Below are 16681 nucleotides of genomic sequence, written 5' to 3'. Positions count from 1 at the left end.
CCTTGTTCCACAGAAGGATCCAGCGGCTTTTAGCCTGTGTCCCTCAGGAAGGAGGCAGCTCAAGGAGGGAAGGCAAGGAGAGCATGAACAGCCACCCCAATCCGGCTGTCTACCCTCTCATCCCTTCCTTCATTCAATCACTCTGCCCTTATAAATGACTTGCCCACTTACACACACACTTGTTTGCTTATGCATTCACTCATTTGTTCACTTACTCCCCCAGACACTCACTTGTGTGTTCAGATTCAGTCCCTCAATCACCTGTTCATTTGCTCATTCAAGTCATGGTCATGAGGGCTGCTTTGGATAGGGCAGAACGCAGGGTGTGCAGATACCAGGCTGCTGAGCAGGACCCAGCCTGCCCAGTGCCTTGGCCCCAGCCTGGGTGGATCTGAGCCTGCACAGTGCCTTGGCCCATGCCTAGGTGGACCCAGCCTGCCCAGTGCCTTGGCCCATGCCTGGGTGGATCTGAGCCTGCACAGTGCCTTGGCCCATGCCTGGCAGGACCCAACCTGCCCAGTGCCTTGGCCCATGCCTGGCAGGACCCAGCCTGCCCAGTGCCTTGGCTCCAGCCTGGGTGGATCTGAGCCTGCACAGTGCTTTGGCCCAAAGGAAGAGCTCAGGAAGTGTGCTTTGAATTAACAATTCTGTGCTGGAGGTGGATGGGTGCCGTTGCTGGCCCACCCATTTCTGCCTCACACAGCTCTGCATTTTGCCTCTTGGTTTGGGATATCCTGGAGGAGATGACAGCTCCTCCAGTGATAATCTCACTGCCCACAGAGTCCTCGTTCTCATTTTCTCAGATGGAAACAAGGCGCAGAGAGTGCAGTGTGGACCCAGAGGCTTGGGGATCTCTTAGCCAATCCCTGCTCCACATAACCGTCTACCACAGGAAGGGCCCAGAGGTGCTGGCTGAGGCCTATTGCACTGAAGCATCAGATTCTGGACACAAGCCTCTCCCTGGCCCACAGTGGTTTTCACACAGTGATGCAGGCATGGTTGTGCCATGTCTGGGTTGCAGCTTTGGGGAGTCATGTCATGTCTCATGTATGAGCTGATTGCTGCGTAGTGTGCAGTTCACGTATACACATGTCCAGCTCAGCAGTTATGCTGTGTCTGTGCTCCAGGAGGCCTGGCAGGGGCAGTAGAGGTGGAAGCTTGGGGCTCGGATCTTGTCAGACCCTGGAAATGCTCCTGGGACCACCCTGACTTGTTCAGGGATTTATTCTATGTCTGTGGAAGATTGTGGTTCAAAAAACAAACCTTTCATGAGATTAAACTGATGCCAATGTGCAGTTCAGTGAGAGCCCTCCTCCATGTGCCTGAATGTGCACCCAGGTGTCCAGGTGGCCACAGTGGGGGTGTACAGGAGGAGGACAGGGCCAGACCACAGTGAAGGTTCAGGCTATTCCTCAAATCTCAAAGTTTGAGGGCATAGGAATTCAGACACATGAAGAAGAGGGTGCATGTTGGAGAACAGAGCACAGATTAAAGCCCAGCCTTGATGTGGAAATTGTAATACCCAGACCTGCAATCCTCAGATGTGACATGTACAGCATGACACACACAGGACTCAGGTGTGACACAGCATGACACACACAGAGCTCAGATGTGACACACACTGCTGACACACACAGACACACATGCCCCAGATGTGACACACACAGCATGACACACACAAACCTGAAGTCCTCAGATATTACACATACAGCAGGGCACACACAGGCACAAGCTTTGGGGCACACACAGCACACACACAGACTCACAGACCATGAGCTGACAAGTGGCTTGCATGCTCTTCTCACAGGAGTAGCACAGGCTGTTTCCTGTTTGTTTCCCCTGGCTACACAAGGCCCTAGCTGATGGAGGCTGCAGAGTGCCGTGAGTCTGCACCTTGCATTTGGAAGCAATAGCTCGCAGATGGGGGCATTGCCATGTTTACTTCCTAGTTGGACCTTGGATGTTTCCTATTGTTTGTGACAAATTTTGAAACAAAACAAGAATGTTATGCAGTTTCTAGTCCTGAACGCACAAGCACAGATGTGTGAATATGTGTGTACATGAGTGGTGTTTTTGTGTATATAGGCACACTATAAGTGCATAGCAAATGTGCACATCCATGCAAAGATGTACAATGGAAGATATGGGTGGATGTGGGTGGACCTCATGTTCATGTGTGCACATGGCTGGGTGCTTACATGGGCAGGTACGTGTGAGTGCATTGCAGTGTGCATGTCTGATGGTATATGTGATGGTCCATGTGAGTAGACCTCATGTTCATGTGTGTACGTATGACTGGGTGCTTACATGGGCAGGTACGTGTGAGTGCATTGCAGTGTGCATGTCTGATGGTATATGTGATGGTCCGTGTGAGAACCTCATGTTCATGTGTGTACGTATGACCGGGTGCTTACATGGGCAGGTACGTGTGAGTGCATTGCAGTGTGCATGTCTGATGGTATATGTGATGGTCCGTGTGAGAACCTCATGTTCATGTGTGTACGTATGACTGGGTGCTTACATGGGCAGGTACGTGTGAGTGCATTGCAGTGTGCATGTCTGATGGTATATGTGATGGTCCGTGTGAGAACCTCATGTTCATGTGTGTACGTATGACCGGGTGCTTACATGGGCAGGTACGTGTGAGTGCATTGCAGTGTGCACGTCTGATGGTATATGTGATGGTCCATGTGAGTGGACCTCATGTTCATGTGTGTACGTATGACTGGGTGCTTACATGGGCAGGTCCATGTGAGTGCATTGCAGTGTGCACGTCTGATGGTGTATGTGATGGTCCATGTGAGTGGACCTCATGTTCATGTGTGTACGTATGACTGGGTGCTTACATGGGCAGGTACGTGTGAGTGCATTGCAGTGTGCACGTCTGATGGTATATGTGATGGCCCGTGTGAGTGAACCTCATGTTCATGTGTGTACGTATGACTGGGTGCTTACATGGGCAGGTACGTGTGAGTGCATTGCAGTGTGCACGTCTGATGGTATATGTGATGGTCCATGTGAGTGGACCTCATGTTCATGTGTGTACGTATGACTGGGTGCTTACATGGGCAGGTACGTGTGAGTGCATTGCAGTGTGCACGTCTGATGGTATATGTGATGGTCCATGTGAGTGGACCTCATGTTCATGTGTGTACGTATGACTGGGTGCTTACATGGGCAGGTACGTGTGAGTGCATTGCAGTGTGCATGTCTGATGGTATATGTGATGGTCCATGTGAGTGGACCTCATGTTCATGTGTGTACGTATGACTGGGTGCTTACATGGGCAGGTACGTGTGAGTGCATTGCAGTGTGCACGTCTGATGGTATATGTGATGGTCCGTGTGAGAACCTCATGTTCATGTGTGTACGTATGACTGGGTGCTTACATGGGCAGGTACGTGTGAGTGCATTGCAGTGTGCACGTCTGATGGTATATGTGATGGTCCGTGTGAGAACCTCATGTTCATGTGTGTACGTATGACTGGGTGCTTACATGGGCAGGTACGTGTGAGTGCATTGCAGTGTGCACGTCTGATGGTATATGTGATGGTCCGTGTGAGTAGACCTCATGTTCATGTGTGCACATGGCTGGGTGCTTACATGGGCAGGTACGTGTGAGTGCATTGCAGTGTGCATGTCTGATGGTATATGTGATGGTCCATGTGAGTAGACCTCATGTTCATGTGTGTACGTATGACTGGGTGCTTACATGAGCAGGTACGTGTGAGTGCATTGCAGTGTGCATGTCTGATGGTATATGTGATGGTCCGTGTGAGAACCTCATGTTCATGTGTGTACGTATGACTGGGTGCTTACATGGGCAGGTACGTGTGAGTGCATTGCAGTGTGCACGTCTGATGGTATATGTGATGGTCCATGTGAGTGGACCTCATGTTCATGTGTGCACATGACTGGGTGCTTACATGGGCAGGTACGTGTGAGTGCATTGCAGTGTGCACGTCTGATGGTATATGTGATGGCCCATGTGAGTGAACCTCATGTTCATGTGTGCACATGGCTGGGTGCTTACATGGGCAGGTCCATGTGAGTGCATTGCAGTGTGCACGTCTGATGGTGTATGTGATGGTCCATGTGAGTGGACCTCATGTTCATGTGTGCACATGACTGGGTGCTTACATGGGCAGGTACGTGTGAGTGCATTGCAGTGTGCACGTCTGATGGTATATGTGATGGTCCATGTGCGTGGACCTCATGTTCATGTGTGTACGTATGACTGGGTGCTTACATGGGCAGGTCCATGTGAGTGCATTGCAGTGTGCATGTCTGATGGTATATGTGATGGTCCATGTGAGTGGACCTCATGTTCATGTGTGCACATGGCTGGGTGCTTACATGGGCAGGTACGTGTGAGTGCATTGCAGTGTGCACGTCTGATGGTATATGTGATGGTCCATGTGAGTGAACCTCATGTTCATGTGTGCACATGACTGGGTGCTGTATTGCATATGTGCACATTGTTACTCCATGCACATGTTCATGTGTGCACATAGGCATGTTCATGTGCATAACTGTGCACTGTATGTATAGGAATTGTGTCGCGTCTGTGCTGTGTGTTATATGTTTGCGTGCTGCGTGTTGTGAGCACATGTGTGTCCTTGTTCACTGTGTACTTGTGAGTGTGCACACATGCTGTGGTGAGACTTGGGTGCTGGAACAGTAGTGACACATGTGAAACAGTCTGTGCTTGCTTTGTATTCGTCCATCTGTCCAGTCTTCTGCTGAGTGTCATGTGCTGGGTCAGGGCCTACAGGCAGAGGAGCTGTCAGCTAAGCCAGGCCAGGGGAATGACAGGGAGGCCAGAGTTGAGACCAGGCCATGTCTGAGGAAGGAGTGTTCACATTCGGTTCAGAAAATGAGAGGGGATGCCCCCAATCGAGCTGAGGTGCGGGGTGATCCCAGCCCTAGAGAAGGCTGCAGGGCACCAGAGTGGTGAGGAAGCCAGGCCTCCACGTCAGCATGACGTCAGCATGTCGTGTGGGGCCGGAGTGAAGGCTGGGCAGGCTGACACAGGCCTTGGAGGCCAGTGAGGCCAGAAGTTGTGACTCTGTGTGATAGGCAATAGAGGTCCTGAATCGGAGTGTGACCGCGTCAGGCCCGCATCTCATGGCTCGATATACTGGAGCAGTTGAGGGCATAAGGCTACCTGTGGCAGCCCCCAGATCCAACAAGACCAGCAAACACGTCGGGGCAGCCAAGGTGGGACTTCATCTTCCTTCCTGTTCTCCTGGAAGTGAATTCAGCCTGATGTGCAGCTGGTTGGGCTGTGGTGTTAGGGGCGGGCAGGAGGTGTCTGTGCTGACCCAAGAGTGCCAGTCCTGGGAGGAGGAGGGCCCAGCTGGACCAGCAGGTCCTCTGGGGTTGCCAAATGGGAAAGCCAGGCTGGGGCATGTGTCCTGGACAGAGGAGGAGGCCTGTGGGAGGGTGGTCAGCAGAGCACCTGGACACAGCCGCCCAGGGATCTGCAGGGAGAGGCAGCAAAGGGAGGGTGTGCTTGTGTGAGAGTGGGGGCTCCAGGGGTGGCAGCCTGTGCTCTGCTCAGACACTTGCTCACAGGGGGCTCTGGGAACTGTCCTGGGGTCGCCACACCTCATGGAGTGGGCCCGAGCCCCGCCCCCCAGCTGCAGCCCTAGGCTCCAGCACAGCCGTGGCAGGCTGGGGCAGGCGGGCGGGACGGGCTGCCTCATGCCTCTGTTGGCGTAACCTGTGACATTTCCTTTCCAGTTGCCGGATTCATTATAAGGATATGTACAGTTTGTTGCGTTGTATTGCGCCACCCGTTGGCTTAGGGAGGAGCTGCCCTCGTAGGTTGGCCTACAAGGTTTGCAACTTCAGAGCCTCCATCCAACATACTTCCCCGTCCTAAACGCAGACACAGCGCGCACTTCCTGCCTGCTCTGGGAGTGTGGACATCTCCCTGTCCTCCCGCCCTGCCCCGCCCGCACCCCAGCCTCCTGGATGCTTTGGTCCCCTGTCTTATCTCCTGACCCACCGCCCCCCACCCCCAGCAGCCTCGAACAACAGTGCACAGAGAAGGCTTCCTGGCTGGGTCGTGTTGGCCAGGAGCAGCCAGCTGGGTGGAGGTGGGGCCAGAGTCCACTTAGGCTGAGGAAGCCAGTGTCTCGCCCAGTTTTCCCTCCGAATTCTCACATGTGGGCTGATGGCCGGACAGAGGGGTCTGGGCACCAGTGGGCCAGAACAGCTTGTCCATTGGCTTGTTTCCCCAGGCCTGGAGGAGGTGAGGGCAGAAACAAATGGGCCAGACTCCTGCTGTGCCGCTGGATTGATCTGCTCAGCACAGCCAAGGAGTCACCTGTGGGTGGAGAGCAAGGTCCTGGGCAGACCCGCCTGCTGGGAAGAGGCTGTCCCCTCTGCCTCCTGGGCTTCCAGAACCTGCCTGTGTCTCTGGAACCACCGACCCCCTGACCTGGAACCTGTAGGCCCCCTCACTAGAGGCTCATCTCGTCCCTGTGCTATCAGGAGGTGCAGGAGTGGCCAGGCCATGCCCCACCCAGCTCTTCCCTCCCTGCAGTCCCTGCCCCCAGCAGCAGCCCTGCCCCGGGCCGGCCTCGGGCGTCTCTGGGCTAGGAGCAGGACCTGCCCAGTGTTCAAGGGCAGCTCTAGGGCTCCAGACTCCCTGTGGCTTCCTGGTTTCTGTAGTATCTGGGCTTGTGTGGAAGCAAATCTGACCCCAGAGAAAGCTGATATCGCCCCATGGCTCACAGCCACAGCCTCGCCACATGCACTGTCTGCTGGCTGTGGCAGCATGGTGAGCAGTGTTTTCCAATTTGGCATCCTCTGTGGTTTCTGAAAGTCAATTCAGAAATGAGCAACCCAAAGCCGCCCTGATGCAGCCCTCCCTCACCCTCCATGTTCATTAGCTCAGACGCCACCTCTGCCCGCTGCCCCTCCCGGGGCCAGGGTGGGGGCGTGGAGGGGCCGAGGCGAGCAGAGGACCCTCATCTTGCGTGTATGAGCTGGGCAATTAACCGGATCTGTTTTTTTGTCTGCTTCCTCCCCGCTCCCCGCCCCCTCCTCCTGCCGCCTCCTCCTGTGGACTCCCTTGTGGGGACGGGTCTCCAGTGGGCGCATCAGTTACAATGACATGTTTGAGATGCTGAAGCACATGTCCCCACCGCTGGGGCTGGGGAAGAAATGCCCTGCTCGCGTTGCATACAAGGTAGACCCTGTCCCCCCACCCCAGAGGCCGGGCCGGCCGGGCATGGACCATCCGTCAGGGCTTGCTTGGCTTTTGTCCACTGTGCTCCGCTGCACCTGCTGCCTCACTGGCCTCTTTCCTCCACCCTGCCCCCTGTTCGCTTCCCTCCCAGACAGGGATGTGGCCTCGTGGTGTGGCATTTGTGAGGTCCCCTCTAGAGCCAGCTCCACCCCTTGAGGCTCAGGGTGGTGGAACCTTTGACTCTTCCCCTCTTCCAAACCAGGGTTCAGCCGGGGCTGAGGGCTGGTGCCCCAGGCATCCAGAGTGAACCTGACCCTGGGGGGTGGCAGGTAAAGCCTGCAGGGCTTGGCGGGTGCAGAAGTTTCTGGGCCCACCCTATAGCCCTGGAGAGCTCCCAGCCCCACAGTGGCATAGAGAGAAAGGGGTGAGAGGGATGGGCACTTGCTGCCACTCCTCAGGTTTCAGAGTTGTGGAGGTCAGATGAGGGTCACAGCTCTCAGAGTTGTAAGGAAGGGGGTGAACTGGAGGATGTCCCCAAACCCTGGTCCCAAGCCCATTCCACCCGTTACCCCCTACAGAGCCTTCCTGACTCCAACCAAAAGAGTGGATCCTGTGCCTCCATCCGTCTGAGAACTTTGTCTCACTGCTTCTCTAGGCACATCCAGCCCATGATGTGCCTCCGTGCCCTGTCTCCCAACTCAGCACTGCCTGTCGGAACTGTGTGGTTCCTAGCAGCTACACTCATCTGGTGTCCTTCTGGTCCCTGCCCGTGCCCCTGTGTTGTCCCCACCTGCCCGCAGGGTCTGCATGCACAGTTGTAGCTTTGTCCCTAAGAAGGAGAGCTCTGTCCACACCAGCACCTTGGGCCCTAACAGTCTGATGGCCTTTGGGCCCCTTCCTGGCCTTGCTGGCTGACTCTGAGGTTCTACACAGGATGGACCAAGGGGAGCCTAAGAGGGTAGCAGATGGACTTTGGCAAGCAGGGAAGGGCCCAGGGGTTACCCAGAGCTCTGGAACCCAGGGAGTCTAGCTTATGTGTTGAAGCCCCTCTGCCTCCGTCAGACATCCTGGCCCTTTTGGGGCTGAGGTGGGCAAGGTGGAGCCCTCGGTAAAGGTGCCCCATGTGCCCTGGACAGAGCTCTCCTGTCTTGGAGATCACCTGCTTGCTTGTCCACTCCCGTGCCTGACCTCTCCCCAGGCCTCTCGTGGCCGCTGTGCTGGTCTGCAGAGCTGTGTGCGCCAAGAAGCAGCTTCTCCTGGCGTGTGACACACGTGAGGTGCAAGATCTTGGCCCCGTGACTAGATAGTCAAGTGGGCTTTGCCAGCATTCAGGGGACAAAACCTGGCTGTGCCCCTTAGTCTCACTATCAGGCTGAGGGCTGTGAGGCCGTGGAGGCCTCCCCAGAGAAGGGGCCAAGGCTTGATTGCAGCTCCTGGCTCCAGCGCCCTTCTGGGTCACAGTGCTGAAGCCATGTCAGGCACCCCTGAGGCTCCGCCTTCTGCAAGGCATGAGGTGCCAGGCAGCTGCTGGCTATGCCCAGAGAACGTGGAAGGAAGGGCATCCACCTGAGGGGGAGCTAGGAGCAGAGTGGCTGCTGCTGCTCCTGCTGGCTCTTGGCCTAGGCACCTGCACCGGTGCTTCGCCGGCGCACATAGCTGATGGCTAGGCCTGAGGTCTGTGTGGTACAGATTGGAAGGAATGCTCTCTCTCTCTGAGGCCTGCCTTACTGCCTTCAAGTTGAGCATCTCTTCTTGGCCCCTGTCTGGGTAATAAGAAACACAGGCCTTGCTGGGTCTGCCCTCTAACAGGCATGGGACCCAGAGCCACTTGCCGGGCCACTGCCTTTTGAGCAGAGAGTTCAGACTTCACAGGAAGAAGCAGGGTGGGTAGCGTTGCCCAGGTCTCCCCCATCTGTGGGCTGCCCCAGGGAACCTGAGCCCAGCCATGGGCAGTGAACAGGAGGTTATGTGGCTGCGGATGGCTTGTTCTCTTAGAGGGATCAGCACCACTGGCCTGACCCCAAATCACAGTCCTTGCCCGATCCATGCCTTTGTGCAGCCTGGAGAGCCCTCTGCCTAGACGAGTGGGGGTTGGGGTAATGTGAATGCTGGCAAAACTCTCGTCCACCAGCCTTGCTGGGTCCCCCTCCCAGGACCTCATGCACTGTGCAGTCCTGGGGTGGAGAGCAGCCTTAGGAACTGGCCCTGACCTCCCTCACACCTGTCCCCATTGGGGGTGGAGAGCAGCCCCAGGAACTGGCCCTGACTTCTCTCACGCCTGTCCCCAGCGCCTGGTCCGCATGAACATGCCCATATCCAGTGAGGACATGACGGTGCACTTCACGTCCACACTGATGGCCCTCATCCGGACAGCATTGGAGATCAAGCTGGCACCAGGTGAGAAAGGCTGCTGTGGTGTGAGTGGGGAGTGTGTACCAAGGCCTCAAGAACCTCCAGTGTTGGGTGTGGCAGGCCATTTCTGGAGAGTCTGAAGACAGCTATGGGGAGCACCCTTTGCCTTTGTACTGGGCCCCATTATGTCCCCAGTAATTACCTACATATGGCGCAGCAGGAATGACTTCAGATAAGGACACTAAGGCACAGTGCTATTCCGAGCCGGCTGGTGGGGGTGGAGGGCAGAGTAGCCTGGCCTGGTTTTGCTGTGGGTTCGACCTGCCCACTGCTTCTAACTGCAGTGAGCCCAGCACCACCAGGTCGTGTCCAATCTGCACCCTAGTGGGGACAAGCCTTCACTTTCTGCTTCCATGGGGAATTGAGCCCTGGGAGGTCCTCCAGAGCCAGGTTCCTTTCTCATCATCTGCCCAGGCACTCACATGCTGTCTCCTGCCTGGCTAAGTTCGCTCTGTCTTTGTCAGTTGATCCGTAGGGATGTGTGAACTCGGGTCTCCCATGTTTACAAAGTTCTTTCCTTCCTCTTCCATCATTTCCCTGCCCTTCTTTCTCCACAGCAACGAGCCCCTTAAGAAACAGGTCTGTGCTAGCCCCTGCCTCCCAATGCCAGCCTGGCTCTGGCCCTCACTGAAGCTGCTCTTGGCCTCCACGCTGGGGACCCTAAGTCATTTCTCAGTCCTCAGCCTTTTCTGTTTCCGTTGCCTTTTTGAGACCCCATGTCTTCCCCTCTTTTCTCGCTGACCTTGGACCTGCTGTTTTGCATCAGTGGATCCATACTCGCTCATCTGACCTGTTCCATGTGTGTATTGATCCAGACCCAGCACGGACTTTCGCTGCCTTCCCCATCTTGCACAGTGGATGTGCTGGTATTCCGGCTCCTTGTGCCAGCCGTTCTGGAGCCATCTGTGTGTCCCCTTGTTTGCCTTTCCCATGACTGATTGATGCCTGATCTCTTAGGTCTTCTTGGTTCTGCCTTTGACAGGCATCCAGGGTGTGGTCACTGTCCCTCCCCGCCTCTGTAAGCCAAGCCCAGGTCTTCTAGTACCAGAGTGAGCAAGTCCAGGGTCAGATGGTGAGGGCACCGAGGGCCATCACTGTGGCCCCTGCTGACACCAGGAGCTAACAAGGGATTGTCAGGAACAACTCCATATGACCAACTCAATGATGTAAATGAAATGGAGAAGTTCCCAAGGAAACCACAAAGCAAGCTCTTTCAAGAACAGATAACCCAGGTGATGCTCCGTGTGTTAGGTAAATTCATAATGAAAAACCTTCCAGCAGAGACTCCCAGGCTCAGATAGCTTTGTAATGTCTGTTGACCATGTAACAGAGTGATCCTGCACAGACTGGGAGCAGGGAGAGGAATGAACCCCGACCCCGTCGTTCTGAGACCAAATGGAAGTGTGAAGAAAGCTACAGACAAGCCTTCACGAGCACAGATGCAAAGATCTGCACAGAATTCCATCAGGATGAGTTCAGCAGCATCTTGAAATGATAACACAGATAAACCCGAATGGGGATTCCTCATTAGGCACGCTGGGTGCAGAATAAAAAACCAAGTGGTATCATTTGCCATAGCAGAGAAGGAAATCCTTGCGTTGGTTTCAGGAGACACAGAAGATTTTGACAGAAACTAACATACATTCATGTTTTTTTAAAATTTCAACTTAAAGTTGGATTAAAGAAAATGGCCTTGATTATGTTGGATCTCAGATACGCACGAAGAGCCTACAGCTCATGCCACAGTGAGTAGAGAATTCAGCCTTCCCTCTAGGTAGGCACAAGGCCGGCAGCATCTGGGCAAGAAAAGAGCTAACTGGAGAGGACAGACAGAAGCCCCCCATTGTCAGAAGACCCCCTGTTCTCAGCCAAAAACAGACAGAGGACCTGCCACCCCCCTTCTCAGCCAAGGACAGACAGAAGCCCCCTGTTCTCAGCCAAGGCGGTTATCTGTGTGAAAACACCCAGCACCATATGTTACTGGATACAAGGTCAGCAAACACACAGTAATTCAACAATTGAAGTTGAAAAAAGTATTCCATTAAAATAGCACCAAAAACAAAGTGCGTTTGAATAACACTAAAAAGCAAATAATAGTATTTAAATGCAAAATGTATGTGCTTTGCATTTTAAATATTTGTAGCAAGAATTCAACAAGGCTAAGCAAGAGCAGCACTACGTCATGTTAACAGATTGGAAGACTTGTGAAAATGGCATTTCTTCCATACTGATCATTAGAGCTGATATTTTTCTAATCAAAATCACAAGAAATTTTTTGGTAGAAATTTACAGAACAATGATAGATTTATATAGAAAAGCAAGAGAATGTAAAAAATGAGTTGTCAAGGTCACCCTGCATTTCCTCTCCAGTGGTATCCAGCAAGGTGTTGGCCAGAGGGTGGACACAGGATGGACACAGGAGGGCAGAAGACAGTCTCTGGAAGTCAGAGGCTCACACTGAACCAGTAAACAGATTCTCAGCAACATTGCCAGAAAAAGATACTCATCTGTAATGAACAGAGCTGGAAACATTTAGACGCCAAGAACGTACAGTGACTGCCACCTTCCAATTGTGCCGTGTCTGCACACGACCTGACAGCCACAATAAATGAGACACAGAAGCTCCTAACTTGCACATCTGTGTCCGCCTGTTCTGCAGACTGTGCTGAGTCCTGACCCCAGGAGCCCCGAGGTCAAGGAGCCGACTGTGTGGGTCTTCTCTGTGGCCTCTTGGATTCTACAGACAATTGTGCTCACTGTTTCTGAGTCACGAGAAGTGGAGGGACAGAGAATGTGTGTTCTCGTGTACCTTCTGCATTTCAGTGGGTCTCACCCTGTGTGCCTCCAAAGTTGGTGTAAACTCCTAATCTCGAGTGTGACTGCATGTGGACATATGGCTTGTAAGGAACAGGTTCAACCCATGGTATGCACTTTTCGCCTCCCACAAAAAATCAGCTTGAGATGGATTGTAGCACAACTATGACATCTAAGATTATATGACCCAGCAAGGAAAATGGCTAACTTTGGGTTATGAAATGATTTTTTGAAACAAGAAAATGAATCATGAAGGAAAACAATGAATAAATTGAATTTTATCAGAATTAAAACATTTGCTGTTGTGGTGTGAGAGAGATCACATCTGCCACATTGTAGAATGTTAGGAGTCTTTATTGACCAAGTTTGGCTATAGCTGCCACTAACTCCAGGAGCCACTGTGCAAAGCCATGTGCATGCACCAAATCCTCCAATCAGATGGGGAGCCATACAGAGTAAAGTTTCCTTGCATTCAATTAGCTAAGAGCAGGAGGCAGGAAGGGAGCTGTTAGCCCAAAGTTTCCTTGTAGTTAACTAATGTAACCTAGCGCAACAGGAGGCAAGAGGGGCGAGGTGCGTGCAACCTGGGGAACCTTGTCCATGCTGTTAATTAGCTTACCTGAGGTAAAGCATGTGCACCCTACGTGGGCTCCCTGATGGCCGTCAGTGCAGCTTATTGCAGCTGTGTACTCTCAGAGACAGCAGGTGTTGCATCCCCACCTCTCACAATGGAGACCCAGGCCTCTTTGTTGTGGGCATTTGTAGGGAGAACCAGTGGGTGGGAGCTCTCTGTGTCTCTGCCTGTCAGATTAACCGATAGTGAGATGATGCTACACATCATTGTAACAGCTGAAGTAATTTTTAAAATCCCAGTAGTAATTGCTAATGAGAAGACAAGGCAACCAGAATTCTTATATATTCCTGCTGGGAATACAAAAGTAGTACATCCTTGTGTAAAACAGCAACTGGCGGTAAATTATACAGCTCACCTCCCCATTTGTGAATGGCTTGGGAAAACTCATCCACATAATAAAACTTAGTACAAATGCTGCTGGCTGCACTTGTGATTGCCCTGGCTGAAGGCTCGCTTCCATCAGCTGCTCATGGATAAGCTGAAGGGGGTCCATTCAGTCACACAGAGGTCAGCAGGACCAGCAGCATGGCACAGCAAGTTAGGCTGCCGGTTGCAATGCTGATATCCTATATGGGCGCTGATTCAAATTCCAGCTACTCCACCTCCATCAGCTCCCTGTTAATGTGCCTGGGGCAGCAGTAGAAGATGGCCACAGTGCCTGGACACCCACCAGCCACATAGCAGGTCGAATGAGTTCCTGGATCCTAGGCTAGGCCTGGCCCAGCCCTGGCCATTGCAGCCATTTGGAGAGTGCCCAGTAGATAGAAGATCTCTGTCTGTCTCTTCTTATCTCTCCATATCTGTGTAGCTTTGCCTTTCAAATAGCTAAATCGGACTTTATGAAACATACATATCAGCAATTAAAAGGAAAAACTGATGAATACAATAATGTAGAGGATGCTCACACACACTAGGCAGACTGATGGAAGTGACACAAAAGCTGACCAACACATGCTGCCACTCGTGGGATGTTGTGGAAGAAGCGAGTTCAGCGACCTGAGCACCAGTCTGCAGGGGCACGGAGGGATTGGGGATGACACAGCTGCCATTATGTACATCAGATCTCACCAATAGTATCAAATGTAACCCTAATGTGAAAACACCAGTTAAGTCTCAGGGCCAGTGTTTGGGCCAGCAGGTAAGATGCTGGCCGGGGTGCCTGTGCGCCGTGTCAGAGTGCCTCTGCTGGAGTTCTGGCTCCGCTTCCAGTTCCACCTTCCTATGCAACAGGCGATGCAAGTAACTGGGGTCTTCCACTCACTTGAGAGCCTGGATTTAGTTCTCAGCTTCGGGCTTAGCCCAGCCTAGCCCTGATTCTGGTGGGCATTTGGGGAGTGAACCAGCAAATGGGTCTCTGTCTCCCTGTCTCTCAAAAAAATAAATGACTTTCTTTAAAGATTATTTTTATGATAGTGGCTTCTCCTGAGGATCACCTGCCTGATGCCTCTCTGGTCGTGCCTGTCTTCAGGGTCTCCCCCATACGCCCTTTCTGATCACCCTCCCCTCTCAATAGCTCTTCCTTCGCCACTTCTCTTTTTCTCAACACTTTTCACTACACAATGTACTGCATTTTTAAAAACAGATTTTTACTGTTGTAGCCTGAACACTGCAGAAGCTGGACTTTGTCTGTTCCACCCTCTGAAACTGTCGTACGTGTTTGGTATTGAGGATACACTGATTAGAATACTGTCACATCCCTTCTCTGTTCCCATTGCACCCACAAACAGCACATACACAGTAAGCACACTGTGCACATATATGTAGACACAATAGGCACACCACACACTTGTATACATCCTTGTGTACATGCACACAGTACACACACCCAGGTGAACACGTGCAGCTGCCACTGCACACACACGTACACACATGCACAGATGGACACGCAGGTGGTCCACCCTTCCTGGGTACACACAGGTGTACACATATAGCTGCCACTGCATACACACAGGTGAACACGTACAGCTGCCACCACACACACATAGGTGAACATGTACAGCTGCCATTGCATACACACACAGGTGCAAATGTACAGCTCTCACTGCACACGCAGGTGCACACAGGCACACACATGCACAGATGTATATGGGTAGATTCATGGGTACATGTGTGGGAGCATACTTGTGTACACACACACATACATGTGCTTACATGTATAGGTACACATGCATAAGATACAGTCATCTTTTCTAGGCAGGCACTGTGCAGGGAGAGTTCGGTCCAGCATCTATATCCACTCCACTTTGCCCCGCAAACAGGCCTCCCCCACTTACTCCAACTCTGACCCAAGGGCAGAATCACTTTTAACACTTATCTTCCTCATCTCTTCTCTGTTGCTCATGGCTCAGCTGGGACAAAGCAGCATCAGTGTGACGCGGAGCTGAGGAAGGAGATTTCCTCTGTGTGGGCCAATCTTCCCCAGAAGACACTGGACCTGCTGGTGCCGCCCCACAAGCGTAAGTGGGAGGGCAAGATGTGCCCTCTACTCCAACATATCCTGTCCTTACAGGGAGAACACAGAGGCTGCATGGGTATGGAGATGAGGAGAAGGCAAGGGTGGGCCTGGTGTCCAACTGCAGAGGGCATGGCACAGGAGCTATGGGAGATAGCCCAGGACTCATTCTGTTGAACTGCTAAACCCCAAGAAAAGGCAGGAGGGTTCCTGCATGAAGACAAGTTACTTAGTCTTGGGAGGAGACTGGGGCAGGGTCCTGGTGAAGTGAAAGCGGGGGCAGTATCAACCAGTGCGGGAGGCTTCGGGGAGTCTGATGTGAGCTCAGGGTGAGGCTGCACCAGCTCAGTGCCAGAGAAGCCGTGGGGAATCAGGCTCTTGGCCAAGAGTACTGGGGGAATATAACTCGTAGCTGGGGACAGAGGTTGTGGGACTCAAGACTCCTGGCCATGAGTCCTGGGGGTCTGGGCTCCTGGCCACAGGCTTAGACTCTTGCCTGAGAGCCTGTTGTCCCCTTCGTGGGTAAGGGAATGGTAGTGGTTTCCTTGCCATGTGCTGCTTCAGGTCTTCTGTGGCTTCCCCACCTCATTTCTCTTTCTCTCAGCTGATGAGATGACCGTGGGGAAGGTCTATGCAGCTCTGATGATATTTGACTTCTACAAACAGAACAAAACCACTCGAGACCAGATCCATCAGGCTCCTGGAAGCCTGTCCCAGGTATCAGGTTGAAGAACGTCTCTGAAACCCTGGCACCCTTCAGAGGTCTGGGGTTGATGGGAGACCCCTGGGGAAGCGTGCTAAGGGACCCTGCAGCTTCTCTCTGTGCCCAAGACTCAATCCTCATGACCCTTTATGGTCTCTGCTGGCTGACTGCCTATGGTGGCTCAAAGGGGAACTGAGCAGGCAGTGTCCATTTCGTAAGTAGACAAGATGTGAGGCATGTTTGGGAACCCTGTTTTCCCTGCACACAGGAAGGGCCACAGATAGACACTGATGGGCTTAGGGCCTCTGTATGTCCTGCCCCACTGGTGGGGGCACTTGGGGCCTCCCTTGTGCCCTGGTCACTTTATCACCCTCACCACCCACAGCCTCTTCAGGACTCAGGCCTCACTGCCTTCTGTATTTGGGTGACATCTTCACTCTGTCTGAAGGCTCCCTCAGGCCTGAA

The 16681-nt window shown here is 53.0% G+C and overlaps 1 protein-coding gene across 4 annotated transcripts in view; it reads left to right on the top strand.

Moving 5' to 3' along the window:
• CACNA1B (calcium voltage-gated channel subunit alpha1 B) overlaps positions 1-16681 on the top strand; it is a 148949-nt gene that overhangs the window by 124562 nt on the left and 7706 nt on the right. For 3 of the 4 annotated variants that reach the window (XM_040962828.1, XM_040962829.1, XM_040962831.1), the window contains 4 exons: positions 7105-7201; positions 9490-9598; positions 15410-15517; positions 16118-16230. In XM_040962828.1, coding sequence (XP_040818762.1) covers positions 7105-7201; positions 9490-9598; positions 15410-15517; positions 16118-16230 — 427 coding nt within the window. The remainder of the gene's footprint in view (positions 1-7104; positions 7202-9489; positions 9599-15409; positions 15518-16117; positions 16231-16681) is intronic. The other variant, XM_040962830.1, reaches the window with a different exon arrangement.

The sequence above is a fragment of the Ochotona curzoniae genome, unplaced genomic scaffold (assembly GCF_017591425.1).
Source record: "Ochotona curzoniae isolate NIBS_2020 unplaced genomic scaffold, NIBS_Ocur_1.0 scaffold_3208, whole genome shotgun sequence".
Lineage (NCBI taxonomy): Eukaryota > Metazoa > Chordata > Mammalia > Lagomorpha > Ochotonidae > Ochotona > Ochotona curzoniae.
The sequence above is the reverse complement of the archived record's forward strand: the minus strand, read 5'-3'. Positions and strand labels throughout refer to the sequence as shown.